Source organism: Dama dama, chromosome 18, assembly GCF_033118175.1.
Source record: "Dama dama isolate Ldn47 chromosome 18, ASM3311817v1, whole genome shotgun sequence".
Lineage (NCBI taxonomy): Eukaryota > Metazoa > Chordata > Mammalia > Artiodactyla > Cervidae > Dama > Dama dama.
This window is the reverse complement of record NC_083698.1, coordinates 102,242,479-102,260,996: the sequence shown is the minus strand read 5'-3', so window position 1 is coordinate 102,260,996 and position 18,518 is coordinate 102,242,479. Positions and strand designations below refer to the sequence as shown.

At 50.4% G+C, this 18,518-nt stretch overlaps 1 protein-coding gene across 4 annotated transcripts in view; it reads right to left on the bottom strand.

Annotated features, from left to right (window-relative positions):
* ARHGEF5 (Rho guanine nucleotide exchange factor 5) overlaps positions 1–14,966 on the bottom strand; it is a 28,288-nt gene extending 13,322 nt beyond the window's left edge. Inside the window, exons 1-6 of one of the 4 annotated variants that reach the window (XM_061165987.1) lie at positions 14,873–14,966; positions 7,225–7,630; positions 4,504–7,128; positions 3,869–3,926; positions 3,379–3,443; positions 2,927–3,180 (exon numbers count right to left, since the gene is read on the bottom strand). In XM_061165987.1, the coding sequence (XP_061021970.1) occupies positions 2,927–3,180; positions 3,379–3,443; positions 3,869–3,926; positions 4,504–7,128; positions 7,225–7,618 (3,396 nt within the window). In that variant the 5' untranslated portion in view covers positions 7,619–7,630; positions 14,873–14,966. Of the gene's footprint in view, positions 1–2,926; positions 3,181–3,378; positions 3,444–3,868; positions 3,927–4,503; positions 7,631–14,872 lie in introns of those variants that run through there. The other 3 variants (XM_061165988.1, XM_061165986.1, XM_061165989.1) reach the window with 3 other exon arrangements.
* Between the last annotated feature and the right edge of the window lie 3,552 nt (positions 14,967–18,518).

Sequence of the window (18,518 nt, the reverse complement as noted above, 5' to 3'; positions counted from 1 at the left end):
ACACAATGGAATACTACTTGGCCATAAAAATAATGAAATCATGCCATTTCCAACAACATGGATGGAACTAGAGAGTATTATGCTTAGTGAAGTAAGTTAGAAAGAGAAAAACAAATACTCTATGTTCTGTAGACTACTGTATGTGGAACGTAAAAATAAAACAAGCAAATGTATATAATAAAACAGAAACAGACTCGCATATATGAGAACAACTAGGGTTACCAGTGGGGATAAGGAAGAAGAGAAGGGCAAGATAAGGGTTTCAGATGAAGCGGTAAACACTATTATGTATAAAATAAATAAGCAACAGGATATATTTCACAACACAAGGAAATATAGCCATTATTTTCTAATAACTTTAAATAAAAAAAAGTGATAAAAATACTGAACCACTAATATAATACTGTAAATCAACTATACTTCAATAAAAAAATAAGTGATAAACATTTTTTGACTGATTACTATGCACTAGGAACTTTTTTTTTTTTTATGCACTAGGAACTTTTAAAAAATTATTTTTCAATTGAAGTATAGTTGATTTACAGTGTTTCAAGTGTACAGCAGAGTACAGAATTCAGTTACACACACACACATATACACATGCAAAATACATACATATATACATACATATTTCTGCTTTATTGACTATGCCAAAGCCTTTGACTGTGTGGATCACAATAAACTGTGGAAAATTCTGAAAGAGATGGGAATACCACACCACCTGACCTGCCTTTTGAGAAACCTGTATGCAGGTCAGGAAGCAACAGTTAGAACTGTACATGGAACAACAGACTGGTTCCAAATAGGAAGAGGAGTACGTCAAGGCTGTATATTGTCACCCTGCTTATTTAACTTATATGCAGAGTACATCATGAGAAACGCTGGGCTGGAAGAAGCACAAGCTGGAGTCAAGGTTGCTGGGAAAAATATCAATAACCTCAGATATGCAGATGACACCACCCTTATGGCACAAAGTGAAGAGGAACTATAGAGCCTTTAGATGAAAGTGAAAGAGGAGAGTGAAAAAGTTGGCTTAAAGCTCAACATTCAGAAAACTAAGATCATGGCATCTGGTCCCATCACTTCAAGGCAAATAGATGGGGAAACAGTGGAAACAGTGGCTGACTTTATTTTTCTGGGCTCCAAAATCACTGCAGATGGTGATTGCAGCCATGAAATTAAAAGACGCTTACTCCTTGGAAGGAAAGTTATGACCAACCTAGACAGCATATTGAAAAGCAGAGACATTACTTTGCCGACAAAGGTCTGTCTAGTCAAGGTTTTTCCAGTAGTCATGTATGGATGTGAGAGTTGAACTATAAAGAAAGCTGAGCAGTGAAGAATTGATGCTTTTGAACTGTGGTGTTGGAGGACTCTTGAGAGTCCCTTGGACTGCAAGGAGATCCAACCAGTCCATCCTAAAGGACATCAGTCCTGGGTGTTCATTGGAAGGACTGATGTTGAAGCTAAAACTCCAATACTTTGACCACCTGATGCGAAGAGCTGACTCATTTGAAAAGACCCTGGTGCTGGGAAAGATTTAGGGCAGAAGGAGAAGGGGACAACAGAGGATGAGATGGTTGGATGGCATCACTGACTCAATGGACATGAATTTGGATAAACTCCAGGAGTTGGTGATGGACAGGGAGGCCTGGCATGCTGCAGTCCATGGGGTAGCAAAGAGTCGGACACGACTGAGTGACTGAACTGAACTGACTGATATATACATATTCACATATATATATTCTTTTACAGATTCTTTTCCATTATAGGTTATTACAAAATATTGAATATAGTCCCCAATACACAGTTAGTCCTTGTTGTTTATCAATTTTATATATAGTAGTGTGCATCTACGAAACCCAAACTCCTAATTTATACTCATTCTTGGTAACCATAAATTTGTTTTCCAAGTCTGTGAGTCTGTTTGTATACACACCACATCTTCTTTAACCCTTCAGTTGTTAATGGACATATAGGTTGCTTCCATGTCTTAGCCATTGTAAACAGTACTACTGTAAATACTGTAAATAGCATTTATCTTTTTTTGATTCTCCCAGGAATTCTTTGCAACCAAGTTTTACAAATGAGGAAACAGAAGCTTGGAAAAGTCAAGTATTGGGCTAGCCAAAAAGTTTATGGAAAATCCTGAATGAACTTTTTGGCCAAGTCAATAATTTGGCCCAAGTTAAATAGCTAGCAAATATTAAAGTGGGTCCAGGTCATTTACGCCAGAATCTAAATGTTTAAACATTGTTCCGTAATGCCTTTCCATTGTGCCATATCATCTTCCCAGGAAGAAAGGTTTAACCCATATTTTAGATTGATTATTAAGATAAGCTCTCCATGTAAAACATATTAATGATAGTAACTTAACATGAGACCAACAGCCTTTACTGTAGTCTTGCTATTGGAAGGAAGGACCAAGCAGAGCCTGATGGTCATTCAAAAGCCGCTATGAGACCCATGAACCACAGGACAGCTACAAGGGCCACTCAGCAAGGGAATAGCAAAAAGCCCCTGCATGCATCTTGGTTGAAGAGGAAAACTTCAGTGTAGGCTGAACCTTTGGTTGAAGAGGGAAATGTAAGTCTAGCCTGAAGCTAGACTAACTAGATTGAGCATATACTCCTCCCATCGAATTCAGGGGCACGGTCAATTTGTATGAGCTCAAACCAGCAATACGGAGCAGTAAATGGTCGATGGAGTGAGAAGGAGGTAGATGGGGGGAGAGTGGTGATGTTCACAAAGCAATTTGAACCCAGCAAGCTGGGGATGACCCGGCGTCTGGTGGTGAGTGTGGTAGGGACAGCCCGCGCGTGGGGGTGGCGGCGGAGGTGATGGCGGTGAGCAGGAGGCAGGACGTGAACAGAGGAGACCCCGCTTGCCCTTCTGCAGCCCCCGCCCCAGTCCACCCCGCTGGTACCTCCTGAAGCTTCTGGTCTTCGTGGGTCATGGAGAGCAGCACGGTGCTGTTGCGCACCACGGGGATCTCCTGCCACAGCGAGCCGCTGGAGGCCATGGAGAGGCGACGCAGGTAGGACTCCGAGGAGACCAGGGCCTTCCGGGGCTGCCGGGGCGACACGGGCCCCGGTGCCTCCGTCAGGCTGTCCAGCCGCTGCTGGCTCTGAATCTCCTTGTTCAGAAACACATCACTATATTCCTGATAAAGCAGCTGAGCTACAGGGGTGAAGGGGTGCGGGAGAGGGAGAGAGTCAGGGAGACGGGGAGTTGAGGCTCTGAAACACAAGCTCACCAAGCCCCGTGGCTCTCCCGGCATCTCTCCCCACAGACGGCCAAGTCCCACCGCGGATGGCCACGAAACCATCTCTGGCTCAGGCCAAGCACTCACGGAGTCCACAGTCCACAGGTACTCACAGGAGTTGATGAGCTTGGAGCACCGTCTTGAAAAGCTTCCCATCACCTCCTTTGGCTTTTTCTCCCTGTGGGATAAAGAAGGGCTCCATGGTGCTTGCTGGCCATAGACATGGAGAAGCCCCAGGCGACCAGAAATAAGACAATCTCTGACCACTGGGGCACGTGCTAGAATATCATGGCCAAAGCCTCTGAAGAGGCAAGCTGTAGCCTGACACACTTTGGCATAGTTCGAAGCTCTTATGGATGTCACGTCGAACTTTTACAGCAGGGTTTAGTTCATGGCCAAAGGGTCTAGAGGGATGGGAGATTGGGATTCAGGTGCAAGAACCATGTAGACAAAAGATCTCCCTACCCTGGAATCCTGGTGTCTGTCCCTTCCCCTCCCTACCCCTGGAAAAGATATAGTCCCAGCACCTTTGTCAACTAATGAAAATCTCAGTATCCTAGGAAAGAGAGAAAACTGTACCCGTTGGGAGAGAGGGTGACTCACCGGAAAACAATGGCATCCGACAGGCCAGGAGATCCTTCTATGGTGGGACCTCTTGTGTCTGAAAATGGAAAATGGGTAAAGTAACAGATTTCGAGGGGGCGTTCAAAGTCAGAGAACCTAAGACCTAGAGTGGGAGATGTAGGCATGGGGGCTCGGGTTAAAGGTTCAACTGGGAGTCTGTGAGAAAGGGAAGAGCCCGAGTCGAAAGCATTTGAGGACACTGGTGCCAGGTCTGTCCCCATCCACTGCATCAGAATGTGAACCGGACAAGGAGGAGATGCCTTCTCTGCTAGTGGAAGGGCATCAAGCAAGTGTTTGTAACTGGAAAGTACTCAGGGGTGGCGGTGGCGGGCACCGGGCAGGTGGGCCTGCAGAACAACGTTGGTAAAAAGAGATGCACCATCAAAGTGCACACCACGGTAAAGTGAGAGAGATGGAAGGGGAGAAGAAAGAGCCTTGCCATGAGCTCACAGACATCCTAGAGGACTTTCCCCTGCTTGGGGCTGGGTACGTGGGTGGGGGAAGCTAGCAGGGGGACCAGCAGGAGCCTGGAGGACAGAAGACAGGTGAGGAGGGGAGAGCTGGACAGAGTCTGCCCTGAGGTGAGGTCCCTGGGGTCCGGGCTCCGCACTCACCTACAGGGCTCTCGGGGAGGATGGAGGGTCTTCGCAGGCCCTGCCGATGCCAGTCCTTGTGCTTACTTGACCCCTCACCGGGGACCGCCACCGCCTCACTGCAGTCCTCCGCCGGCCTTCTCGGGTCCCGTCGATGGGGCCAGCTCGACGCCTTCTCCAGGAGGACGTGGCCCGGTCTCTCCGGCTGCCTCGCCGGGCCTACCTCTGACCTCCTCAGGCCATTGCTTCCTTCCTTCGGGGCTGTTCTTCTCCAAGACCCTCTGGCAGGGGCTTCGGACTCTTCTGAGAGCCCGGGTTCAAAGGTGGGTCGCTGGACCTCTGGAGTCCATGGGGTGGTCGGGGAAGAGGGGTGTAGAAGGGCTGTCATGTTACTGAAAGCCAGGCCCGGGGGCATGTCACTCTTACACCTGCCGACGGCAGCCAAAGGGTCGGTTGCCCGGCCAGTGGCTGGAGGCCAGGAGACCCGGCCTGCAGAAGGTGGGGTGGACACAGTCCGCTCTTCACAAACAGGCCTCGGCCTGCCTTGATCCCCTGAGTTCACGAGTCCTCCCTGCGAGCTCCTGCTCCTCCCCTTGGACTTTGGGGGCAGAGGGGGCGGTTCAGTAGGAGGATCCAGGATAGGGACAGGAGGGAGAGGCTTGTAGATCCTTGAGATGCTCGACGAGACAAGAGGGTGGTGGGGCTGGGGGGCGTGGGGGGTGGGGGGTAACGGCTTGTTGTATCTCTGCTTGGGGGAGACAGAGTGTTGAGTGTGGGCTGGCGCGTCTGGTGTGGAGGGCAGCGGTCGGTGCTCCCTTGCCACCAAGGGGTTGGGAACGTGGGCTGGGGGGGCCCTGGGGGGGCCGTGGAGCCCCAGACCCAGGGTGAGTGGCGGAGGATGGCTGTACCGCTTCAGCGTGGGGACCCCCGCAGGGAGATGGCCGTCTCGCTCCACCATAGAGGGCTGGATGGGCCTCCTCTCCGGGGGAGGCAGGGGTGGAGGTTCATGGATCTTCAGGTCTACGGGGGTGACAGGGGTTGGGGAGGAGCCACAGGCAGGAGACCTGGGGGCAAAGGCCCAGTGCTTCTCGGGGCCCCACGGCTGACTGCTGGGGGCGCTGCCGGCCGTGGCTGGATTTGAGGCCGGATCTCCAAAGTCCGGCCCCGGAGCGGGTGGTGAACTCGAGGCTTCTGGAATAATAGTGCAGTCCCTTGCGCTTCTCCTGCCCCTTCTTGGGAGCACAGAGCCATAGATGACAGGTTTGGGGGGCCTCTGCGGCAACTCTGAGTGGGAGGAGGACAGGGATATTCCCACCAGGTGTGGGGCTGCCTCTGTCCCGTGAGACCCGGGGAAGGAGTTGCTCCTCACGGGGTGGACCGTTCCGGTGGGGCTGCCCAGGGACCCCGGGGGGCTGGCCTGGCCCGCCAAGGGGAAGCCATAGTGGGCCGCTGGGGGGGTCTCAGGAGCCCCACGGGGAGATGGACTGTCGGTCGGGTGAGAGGCTCTGGAGGTTTCTGGAGAACAGGCAAGGACAGAAGGCTCCCTCCTGGGAGAGGCAGCCAGGGGATGGGCTGGTACTGTGGCAGTCGTGCCAGGGGGCCCTTCAGGAGGGCTGGGCGCAGCTGCCTCTGGGCTCCTTGGAGGGGTTGCAGAGGGACTGTAGGCAGAGACCACCTCAGCACCCCCACTGCATGTGGTCTCCTGCCCCAGCTCAGAGCCCTCTTTCTGGTGGCGATGAGCAGTTTCTGGGTCCGGGGACTCCTCGGCAGGACAGGAACCAGGTAAAGAAAAGGGCTGGTGGGAGCATCCTGTGGGTTCTGGGGCAGGACTCGGAGCTACGGGGGACAGAACCTCAGCTCTAGGCTCTGTCTGAGTCCCCGGGATCCTGGTTGGGGGAGAAGAGGCCTCTAGAGGCAGGTCACAGGGAGGAGAGACCTCGGGGGCGACCAGAGCCAGCGCAGTGGGACCCTCACGCTCTCCTGGTTCTATGCAGCTCTCTTCTCCTCCTCCCCCGGGTGTGTCCCCCTCCCCACCCCTTGGTTCCTCCTCTGGTGACCCCACCTCCTCCTCCTGCCCCTCTGGGGCCTTGGCTTCCCGCTGCACACCCGGATCTTCCGGCTTTCTACTTCCTTTCTCTGACTTACTTGCTGAGCTTTGATTCTCCCCATCCTGAGCATCCACCTCATTCTCCTCTGGCCCTGTTGACTCCCTCCCCTTCTGCTCCCCTTGTTCTAGATCCCTGTGGCTCTGAGTTCTCCAGACCCCCTCCCTATAACTCAGATCCCCCAACTCCTCCCCATGGTGCCACCCCTCTCTTTCTCCTTGACCTGCGAGCACGACATCATTTTGAATCTGCTGCTGTTTCTGTCTCCCTTCTTCCTCTGCACCTTTAACCTGCTCTCCCATCTGCTCCGGAGCCCCGGAAAGCCCAGCAGAGCCAGCAGCATCTCCCTGAAGTCCCTCTTCCTCCAGCCCCTCAGTTCCCTGGAGACACCGGGGGCCTGGACTTTCCTGCCTGGCAGGTCCACATTCCAAGTCCTCCAGGGGCCGACAGGGCTCAGCCGGGTGCTCGTCGTCACAGGAAGGCCCACGTCTGGTCCGGGCACAGGCGTCAGGGGACGTTTCCTCCTTCTCTTCTGCTTGTCCTGTTTCCAATATCAAAGACGTGAGTTCTGGTCTCAAGTACACCTCCATGCTGCCGCCCAGGTCCCTGGATACCCAGGCCATGTCTGGACAGTCACCCTGGTCAGGGCAGGCCCGGAGCTCCAGGGAAGCTGGCGTCCTTGCCTGTCCATCTGCCAGGCTCTGGGGCCTGGCCTCCCAGCATGAGGGGGTGTCATCACAGGCCTCAGCCGTCAGGGTTTCCTGGTCAGTCTCCACCTCTGCAGAGGCTTCATTGAGGAGAGAGCTCATGCTCTCAGCTGCACGGTCATTCACATCCCTCACGTGTCTTTGCTGGGTCTCCAAGAGTGTGCGGCCCTTGGCCCACTGACACCACAGGTCCTCACCCTCTTCGACTGAAGGCTCCAAGGCAGGGGTCTGGCTGCTCCTCATGGGAGCTGCCTGGATAACTGGGAATTCTGCTCCACCAGGGATGGGAGTCGAGGCTCCGTGCTGGGGCTCCTCTGCTTCCATCAGCGCTGAATCCTAAAGAGGAATAAGAGACCAAGTTTCCACCCCCTCTTCTGCTTTATTTGTTATTTATCCAGAGGGACAGACCATAAAGAACAAGCATGGGGCATTTCTTTGGTTCCATTTGCACTCATTCTTTGAGACAAAGGAGAAGGCAATGGCACCCCACTCCAGTACTCTTGCCTGGAAAATCCCATGGATGGAGGAGCATGGTAGGCTGCAGTCCATGGGGTCACTAAGAGTCAGACACGACTAAGTGACTTCACTCACTTTGAGACAAAAAGTCTTTCACAAAGTAAGCAATGGCTTCTACAAAATTTATCATTGATTTGTTCATTTAATAAATATTTGCCAAGTCACTCTTTGAAGGGTGGGGTATTCGGTAGCAAACAAAAACCATGTCCTCATGGAGCCTGCAGTCTTGTGAAGGAGACAGATGAAAAACAATTACGTTAGGGCACCAGACCGCTGTCAGAGAGCTCCTAGCATTCCCCAGTGGTCATTAAGCTCTAACTGGTATGACGTCATGGTGTCTCCCTGTCGACTCTCTGGACACCTAGAGTGACTCAGGCCCGTATAACTCCCAGACACTGTGAGTGACACACCCTAGATCTTACAGCCCAGAGGAGCAGTGTCTGGAGGGGAATCCTCCTTCTAAACTGCTGACGGGATTAAAACAGGTCTGGTCATTATGGCCCGTGTCTGAGATACCACAGCACCGTATAATCTCCTTCATAGAGGGTCTGAATTTCACTCATCTTATTTTCCAGAGTGTCTAGTAAAGCCTGTAACTAATTAACAACAACAACAAAAATTGTGTTTCAATTACAGAACAGCTGTAGTAAAGTGGAATGATAACTAGACTTAGATGAGAACCAGATGAGATTAGACGAGAGTAGATACGAAGGGTACCCACTTCAGTGAGGTCCATCAAACTGGGGACCCCTCACCATCTTACTCTTTCTCTCTAACATGAACTCATCTCGTCACTGGTCACTTTTGACCTTCCCATCTTTCTTTGCTACTTTGCAAAGAATTTACAAACCAATTGGTTTTGTTCTTAGGAATTGCTTCATTTTCTTGCAGTTCAAAGCAACCCACACTTCACTCTGCCCATCTTCGCCCTCTGACTATGCCAGAGTATCCTCATCTCTAAGTGCCATCTTCTGTAGCCTGTCTTCTCAGGACCTGATGCAGTGGGTTAGCTCTTTCTCTAGCACCTTCACCTTCTTTGTCGGAACCATCCCACCAGACTTTAAGCATGTCTGTACCTTTCTTCTCTTTCCAGTGTACACGTGGAATTCTTTACACCTGCTCTCCTCATATCCTTGCATCTCACCTACCTCCAACCAAGCTTTAACAGCACCACTTTGCTCACCTCCCCTACAACCTTCAACTTGTTAACTCTAAACAAGACTCTGCGGATGCTTGTTTTTGGTGGTTCTTGCCAGCATTTCACATTTGACACTTCAGTGGACACTAATTGGACATTACACATACCCTTTCTTGTTATTTGTGAGACTACATTTTTTCCTCTTAAGTTTTCCCCAACCCTCTAACTGACTCATTGGAACTGACTCATTGGAAAAGACCCTGATACTTGGAAAGGCTGAAGGAGGGAGGAGAAGGGAACGACAGAGGATGAGATAGTTGGATGGCATCAACGACTCGATGAACATGAGTTTGAGTAAGTTCCGGGAGCTGGTGATGGACAGGGAAGCCTGGCATGCTGCAGTCCATGGGGTCACAAAGAGTCGGACACGACTGAGTGACTGAACTGACAGACTGACTGACCGAACCCTCTATCTGGGTCACTGTGCTCCTCTTTGTAGCACCTATCAACTAGAGTTCACTTTATTTCTCCCTTGTAGCATTTATGCAATTATGTAGTTATGTGTGTATTTTAGTTTATCATCAATCTCAAACAATGAGCTTCACAAGATCAAGAACAACATCTGTTTTGCTCAATTGTCTATACCTAGGACAGCCGACTCATTGGAAAAGACCCTGATGCTGGGAAAGATTGAAGGCAAAAGGAGAGTAGGCCATCAGAGGATGAGATGGTTGGATGGCATCACCAACTCGATGGAAATGAACTTGAGCAAACTCCAGGAGATAGCGAGTGGCAGGGAGGCCTGGCGAGCTGTAGTCCATGATGAGGTCGCAAGGAGTCAGACACGTCTTAGCAACTGAATAACAGGACATAATACCTGGCCCATACTAAGCGCTCAGTAAATATTTTTCCATGATAGAATAAAATGCTTGTTTCTCTCCTAGCCGACATTTCCCATGTTTAATCGCGCACTAACTCCTCTAGATCCTTTCTCCTAAATCTCACTCAAGTCTGTGCACTTTACTCCATCTCCACTGCTAGAGTCTGGTCCATGCAGCTGCCCTCTCGTACCCAGGGCACTGCAGCTGGCCGCTGGCCTCCACACAGCTTCTCTCACCCTCTTTCCGAGGCATTTTCTCCTTAGTGCCTGAGTGATCAAAAGCCCCACTTCTGGTTAAATTTCTTCAGTAGTCTCTAACTATTGGGGTGAAACCCAAATATACATCGTGGGTAACATGCCCTCCACAACCTGGCCTTTGTCTTCCCTCCAGCAGCATCCTCGTCGGTCACCACCTCCCCCATCCCACTGGCTTCCCAAGCCTTCAGCTCCACTTCCTGTCACCTGTAGGCCTTCACAGATGTGGCTCTGCTACCTGGAGTCCTCTTCTCCTGCCCAGAGGACACTTGACTACTTCTTTCACACTTGGAGTTACGCACGTAGTGTCCATTTTCTGGGCCAGACCATGAGCTTCATGAAAACACAGATGTCGATATGCTAACTGTTCAATTCCTTCTTCCCGCAGCTTAGCTGGCCCTCAACAAAGATTTACTGCACGGATAAAGGAAGAACACAGACTTACAAGAATGTTGTCCAACTTTTAGTTCTGCCTTTTTCGTATCTTGCTAATTTTAACATAATTGTAGAAATCATGTAGTTGAACTTTTTTTTTTTCTTATTTTCAGAAAGGGGATAATATATACTGTTTGCAAAGAGTTCTAATAAAGATTAAAGAAGGCAACATAAAAAATGAAGGAAAATAAAAGGATTGGTAACACTGATGGTAGCAGAAATGTCAGGAATTGTATGTATTTTGGGAGACAGAAAGTGTAAGAGACAAATATAGGATTTATGAGCACGATGGACTTTTGGAGACACACAGAAAATTTTGCCTAATCTACAGATGAGGAAACTGAAAGTCAGCTAATCTTCAAGTTTCCTGAGTACAGGTGAACTCAAAACATGGTCTCCTGACTTCAGTCTACCATGAGCAACCAGAAGTTCAGCTGTAAGAAAGCTGGCCAGTCACTAGTCTAGAGGGGACCCTGGGGCCATACAGAACTCACAGCTCCACCTGGACTCATCCTTCCCTGTCTGGTCTAAGCTTAGAGAGGAAACCCACTACCCCCAATGCCGGCTGTCTTGCTGAGATATTGCATGTGCATAGACACTCACATAAGCACACACATGCATGCACACACACAAAACACTAAACCACCCTTGCAGATTCTATGGGGGACAGCCTGACATAACCAAACATGTCCCTAGCCACCCTGCAGCTGTCGAATGTGACAAGCTCCTGGTCACTTCACACAGATACCATCTCTATGGGCTAAAGGGCCATGTCTAACACAAGCATACTGTGTACAAGGGCTTTTATGTCCTTTTCCAGTTAATTGACACAGTGCGTGATTTGCCCCTGACACTCAGCCTAAGTGCAAAATACTATAATCACTACGGATGATCCTGCTGTGACGTGACCCTCTTCTCCCAACCGCACATTAAATAATATACTTGCTCACCGTAAACACGTTCTAAAACTTGGCTCCTACCTGCCTAAGGAGACCCTGTGATTAAATCTGTAGTCTCGCCTCCCTGACATGGGTATTGTCCCCGTCCTATATCCATACACAGGCTTCCCTGATGGCTCCGTGGTCAAGAATCTGCCTGCCAGTACAGGAGACGTGGGTTCGATCCCTGGGTGGGGAAGATCGCCTGGACAACCCATTCCAGTATTCTTGCCTGGGAAATCCCATGGAGAGAGGAGCCTGCTGAGCTACAGTCCATGGTGCTGTGTAAGAGTCTTAGCGACTAAACAACAACAGACCCAAACACTGTCATGTCCTCAAAACAAGCAGCCTCTAAATACATAAGCGTGTTTCTGCTACATTCAGGTTGTATCTACGGACAGTATGTTCTGCATGAACATCTTCAGTTCCACTCTGGTCACGTAGTGCATGTCGGTCTCCCACTGACACTATTGCTAATACCATCTTTATCCCGTTGGCATTACTGGTGGTCAGCGGCTCAGCCCGCATATGCCTATTCTTGGTTCTGTGCTATAATCCTATGGGAATCAGGCATTACAAACCAAGAATGTGACAGAGCTAAAGGAAATCTGTAAAACGTGGTTTCATTCACATAAAGGCATCAAGAGAGAGATTTTTTTGCACTTCCCATTATCTTAGAGCCACTGCCTCATGGCTTTCTGCACTGGGGGTGAATGATCATTTTTATCCGAGCCAGGCAAGGACAGAGCATAGCACCACAGTGACCTGATCTTCCTCCAGGCCAGGGTCATTTTTGCATCTGCTGCCCCTGTTCACATGTGACTTCTTTCAGGACAAAACTCCCAGTCACCCCAATGACAGTGTGCGATGGAACTCAGCCTCCCCTGTAGAGCCCCCAATACCTTAGCTCTGGTCTATTTCAACTCACCAGATGTGAATTTGTATTTCAAAGATATCCCTCCTCCTCACCTGCACCCCTCATCATACGACTGCTTCTTCAGTCCAACACCAAGTGCCAAGTGTACTTTTGAAGACCATGCTTCCTGGATTTTCCAGCAGTTTCAAATATCCTGACTTACACCACAAATCACTGAAGTACTCTCGCGATTACAGTACTTCTGCATTTACACTGTGTCATCTATGTTCTATTTTAGGAAAATATCCACCAAATCAAAAGATATGTTCTCATTTTGCTTTCAAAAATAAGACCCATACATGGATGCCTTTATTCACTGTTTGACATTACTGCCCTCGATGCTACATCAAAATAAGAATAGCTTTCTGGACCACTAACTGCTAAGACCTGTGTCCTATCTATTTGAAGAAGGTAGAACCCCCATCATCGAAGTGAAAAACTGTAATAAACACCTCTATTTCCTAATGTCTAAAAATATCACATCATCCACTGCTTTGTAGCATTTACACTGTGTCATCTATATTCTATTTTAGGAAAATACCCACCAAATCAAAAGGTATGTTCTCATTTTGCTTTCCAAAATAAGATCCATAGATGGATGCCTTTATTCACTGTTTGACATTACTGCTCTTGATGCTACATCAAAATAAGAGTAGCTTTCTGGACCACTAACTGCTAAGACCTGTGTTCTACGTATTTGAGGAAAGCCCCACCATCCAAGTGAAAGCTGTAATAAACACCTCTATCTATTCGCTAATGTCTGAAAATACCACATCATTCACTGCTTTGTAGCCCCAGGGGGCTTACACAGACCATCACTAGTGGTAATGCCAACACGGAGCCCACAAACCCACCAGTGGCCCTGGTGCCATCCACATAGAAGTGTGAGTGACCTGTTTGTGTCCCTAACATAGACCCTGACGGTCACCTTGTTGACACTGTACGTGACCAGCTCCAGTTCACTCCACAGACATGGTGAGTGACTCACCGCTGTCTGCACCAGATGCTGTAAATCATCTGCTTGGGTCTACACCACTTGAGTAACCCCGATCCCGTCCTTATCCACACCACAATGCGACTGACCGCTCCAGACACCACGAATGACATATTCCTTGTCTATCCCACAAACACTATGCTTAATGAGGCCGCAGACAACCCCAGACAGACCACACTGTGGGCAGCCATACACTCCAGGAACCCCGAAATGATAAAGACTCTTGAGTAAGAACCACTGTATCCTTCTGATAAGAGATTCCTCCTCCCACCTCCTGCCTTCTCTTTCTGCCCCACCAGGACAATGACCTACATTCCTCCTACGGGACACTCTCATTTGATTGATGCCCCACATCCCTTACCCTCCCCAGCCCCCCCAAGAACCCTCTCCATGGACATGGTTCCAGTTTCAGGCCCACAGACTGGCGAACAGATGATCCCCATTTTGCCAGGGCCCGGGGTAGGGGGGTAGGGGGGTAGGGGGGTGGGGAGCTAAACCAGGAAGTCTGAACAAGAAGCCACATCAGGAGCTCTTTAGTCAGGGGCTGGGAATTCTGGAGCCGCCAAGGATGCAAGACCCTGGGCAGCAGTAGGGGAACAGAAGGGGACAAAAGATAGAAAAGTCACCCTCCCTCCCTTGTCTGTCGGACACACCCTTCCCCTCAATCTGACAAGAGTCCTGGCCAGAGTTCACGTCTAGGCAGACAGGAGGGCAAATCTGGCTTGGGAACCCCAGATTCAGGAAGGCGAGCAGGGGCTTAGATCTGAGAATCGAGGTACCGGAGTTGGGAGGGATGCTCAGAATCGGGGCTCAGAAGGGTGTTCTAGCACCCCCGCCCCCACCCCAGCTCTGAACAGCTCCCTTCCTACCTCGCCCGGCTCTGAAGGCAATGCTGGGATCCGCAAGAAGCTTTGGGAGCCCTCCCCGGGCGTGGGGAAGCAGGGGAGGGGGGCAGGGCGCGAGCCCTTGTTTATAGGTTGAGGCACCTCCTCGGCTCCCAGCGAAGAGCTTAGACACACACACATAGGCGAGTCCACATGCAGATAAGCGAAGGAAGGCCTGGCCCGAGAGGGAAAAAGGAGACAGCAAAACACCTCCAGGGACGGCGTCCGTCCACAAAGGGAATCTCGGCTACACCTTATTACAGGAGCGGGCTTTCCCCAGGGCCTGGACTTGGAAGAAAGAGCCCTGATTACCGGCCCGCGCAACATCTTAGGGGCAGGGTGCCCATTTCCGAGGCGGGGACCAGGCCGGAAGCAAAGTTTTCCAGGCAGGAGCCCTTCCTCCCGCTTCTCTCCACTCTCCCAGGTCCAGGTGCTCGGGCCCCGCACCCCATCCCCGCCACCTGCCCGGCGCGCTCCCCCCCACTTTCTGGAGCCCGCGCCCCGGGAGCCAGCGGGGGCTGCTCCCAAGGTGAAGGCCTCGATTCCGGGGCTTCCCGCCCCTCCCTTCCCCTCCGCCGGGGCGCCGCAGCCGCCCGCCCGGAGCCGGGCACCGGGCACCCACCTGGGTCAGTGTCACATGCTGTCCGGGCGCCCCCCCGCGTCCCCTCGGGTCCCCCGCCGGCCGGCCGTCCCCAGCGCAGGCCCCGGCCGCCCCGCCCGGCCGGGAGGGAGGGATCTGGTTCTCCTCGGAAGTTTCAGGTGAGGAAACCAGGGACACACCTTCCTGGGGGAGGGCCGGGGCCGGTCCGCGCCGCGGCCTCATTGGTGTGAAGGCAGCGCCCGCGTCAGAGCTGGGAAGTGCCGGCCGGGCCGGGACGGGAGCCCGGGGCCGGGCGGGGAGCCCGGGGCCCGCGGGCCGGCCCGAGGGCGTGGGAGCGGAGAGCGGACAGCGGGGCCTCCCCTGGGCCGGCTAGGTCTCTCAGATCTGCCTGGTGTTTCTTCTCCCGGTGTTTCTCCAGGTCTTTACCTGAGCTGGCCCCAGAGCACCCCCACCCCCTACTTCGGTGATCTTTTTTCTGCTGATGCTCACCTCTTGGCCAGTCTGTGTCTCTTGAGTTTTTCTGTGTTCGTCTGTATTTGAGTCTTTATCATCAGGCCTCAAGGTTAATTTCTCTTCCTTGATGACTACCAGTCTCTTCCTACATGAGGAAGGGTGTATTCCAGCTCCTTTTTCACTTTTCTGCCTGCACTCCCGCCCCCCAGCCCTCAATCCCCCAGTCCCCCTTCTTTCCCTTTCCTCCTGGCTCTTGACTCCCTAGGAGGCCATCTCTCCCAATGCCAGGCCTCTCCAAAATAACTTGTCCGGGTCTTTCCTCTTTGTATGATCTGAGTTCACATCTCCCAGGACGTGGGCTCCTTCTGGCTTCTTCCCAGGACAAGTATGTGTGTTGGTATGTAAGTATCTAGCCTGTATCTCAGGCCTGTGCATTTTCTCCTGCCTATATTTTTTTCCTCTGATATTTTCAGGGAAACTTTGTGTTTTCTTGGTCTCTGAGACCAAGGTTGAGTGGGTCTATCTTTATGCATCTTCACAGACTTCAGGGAGGGCTTCCTTGGTAGCTAGCTCAGCTGGTCTGTCTGAAATACAGGAGACCTGGGTTCAATCCCTGGGTTGGGAAGATCCCCTGGAGAAGGGAACTACTACCCACTCCAGTATTCTGGCCTGGAGAATTCCATGGACTCTATAGTTCATGGGGTCGCAAAGAATCAGACTCAACTGAATGACTTTCACTTTCACAGGCTTCAGGGAACCCATAACATTCTATGGTGTAGTCCCCTATGCAGCTGCTAAGAATCCCTCATGTAGGGGATGGAGATTTTTGGTATGTTCATTTCAATTAGATCATCCCTAACCTCACTCATTACTCCGGGGGTTTCCATGATGAAGTAAGTCATGCATGTTAAGCTGCTTCAGTCATGTCTGACTCTGTGTGAACCCCTGGATTGTAGCCCGCCGGGCCCCTCTGTCCATGGAATTCTCCAGGCAAGAATACTGGAGTGGGTTGCCATGCCCTCCTCCAGGGGATCTTCCCCACCCAGGGACTGAACCTGCGTCTCCCATGGCTCCTGCGTTGGCAGGTGGATTCTTTACCACTAGCATCACTTGAGAAGGTAAGTAGAATCTTAATTGGCTTTCGGACTGTTTTGTTCTTAGGACTGCCATGGTCTATGAGCCCAACAGCTAGCTGGTTAGACCATTTCCAGATTACTGTGCCCATTGACTACTGCACTGATCCCAGCTGACCAGGCCGACCAGCACTGGAACCGGCTTTAGGACAGAATGCCACTTGGTCTCTTCTCCAGTGGGGTCCTGATACCTCTCTATAGTTAAAGAATGTGCTGCTTTGGCTGTATTACTCTGAGAAGTTAAGCCCTCAGTAGTCCAGAAACAAGTCTTTAACCTACTCTGAGCTGCTGTGTAAGGTGTGGGTGGACATGGGGAAAACCAGGACTCAGAGTTAAGGTAAGCACAGGCCTCTCACTTGCCATAAGCTCAGCAAGAGGATAAGATTGGGGAGTGCAGTTAGTCAAAAAGTTTAAGCTAGAACTGTCTATTTTTCAACTAGGAGAGAGAATTCAGTCCAGAGTGTGAGCTAGCCCTTGACTTCTAATGGCTGAGCCGAGCCAGTTGGATCCTGGGCAGAAGTGACTGATCTCTGCTGTTTCGTCCTATCTCCTGGGAGTGGGTAGTATGGTCAGAGGTGCTGGGACTGCCTTCTTTTTTTCTTCTTTTTTAATCTTTTGGCTGCGCCATGTGGCACGTGAGACGTAGGATCTTATTTCCCCAACTAGAGATCAAACTCATGCTCCCTGCACTGGAAGCACAGAGTCTTATCACTGGACCACCATGGAAGTTCCTGGCACTGCCTTCTAAACCAGCCTGACTATCCTTCCTGCTCCCCTCTGGCTTCCCTTGGTTCCCATTCTAGCCCTTCATCTTCTCTTAATCTTCTCACCCGTTCATCTTCTCAAGCCTCAGAGACTTGACTTTCTCTTAATCTGCCAACTTTGACCTATTGGCGTTTTTGGTTTCTTCCTTAAGTCACTACCCTTGAGTCAGTGATCTTGAGGTCATTGAGAGTTAGGCATACAAGGCTTGACCTGACTTTTCAACTAGTAGTTAAGATATAGGAAAGCTGAAAATTACCACTTAGGGAGTTGATTCTCCCCATGGAGCAACACTGTCTGCAGGGTGTTTGCAATGTGGGAATCATCCAGCACTCCAGTTTTCTCTTCCCTTCACTTTGCATAGCGTTCTTCTTCTTCTTTTTTTTTTTTTTTTTCTTTTCCATGTTCTTGGTGAGTGGGCTTCTTAATAAGGCCTGTCATCCTATTCCAAGATCTTGATATTTTGCTTGGGCCGTTTCCTCTACAAAGGACCAGAGACGAGAGAGAATGATACAGTAGAAAGAGGATGGAATTTAGATTCAGATATGGGTGGATTTGAATCCCACCCTCACCACTTTCCAGTGGTTCAGCAGGTAAAGAATCCACCAGCAAAGCAGGAGATACAAGAGACACCGGTTCAGTCTCTGAGCCAAGGAAGATCCCCTGGAGAAGGAAATGGCCAGTATTCTTGCCTGAAAAGTTCCATGGACAGAAGAGCCTGGTGGGCTACAGTCCAATGGGTCGTAAAGACTCAGACATGACCGAGAACACACAGCAGAGATCACCACTTACTTAATGCAAAAATTTGGCATTATTAACCTTCCTGTGCTTCCACTTTGTCTTTCTAGGCTTCATTTTACTACTGTCTTATGTGGGGAAAGTAATATTTAATAATACCTGCCTCCCTAGGTTGTTGTGGTGATTCACTAAGCTAATATATAGAATCACCTTAGTGCAAGGGTAGAAGGTGATTGACATGGGCTGGTTTCCTTTCCTAACAGTGCCTGACAGTTATGCACATTGAATGAATACATTTACAATGAGAAAGCGAAAAGATCTGGGAAAGGTAAACTAATTCAAAAGTAAAGTTATTTTAAAAGGAGAGATGTATTCAATGGGGGGGAAAAAAAAGGTTCTGGATTTGGGGAAGGTGGTGCATTTTAACTGGAGTCAGTGCCTTTGAGATCCAGCATGGTGTGGGAAGGACAGAGAACTATCCTGTGTAGTTCTAGGTTTTGAGAGCAAAGGGATTATTATAGTGACCTTTTGAAGCAGGAACTTGTCGGATTTCTCCCCTAGGCTGTCCCTGACCTGACCAG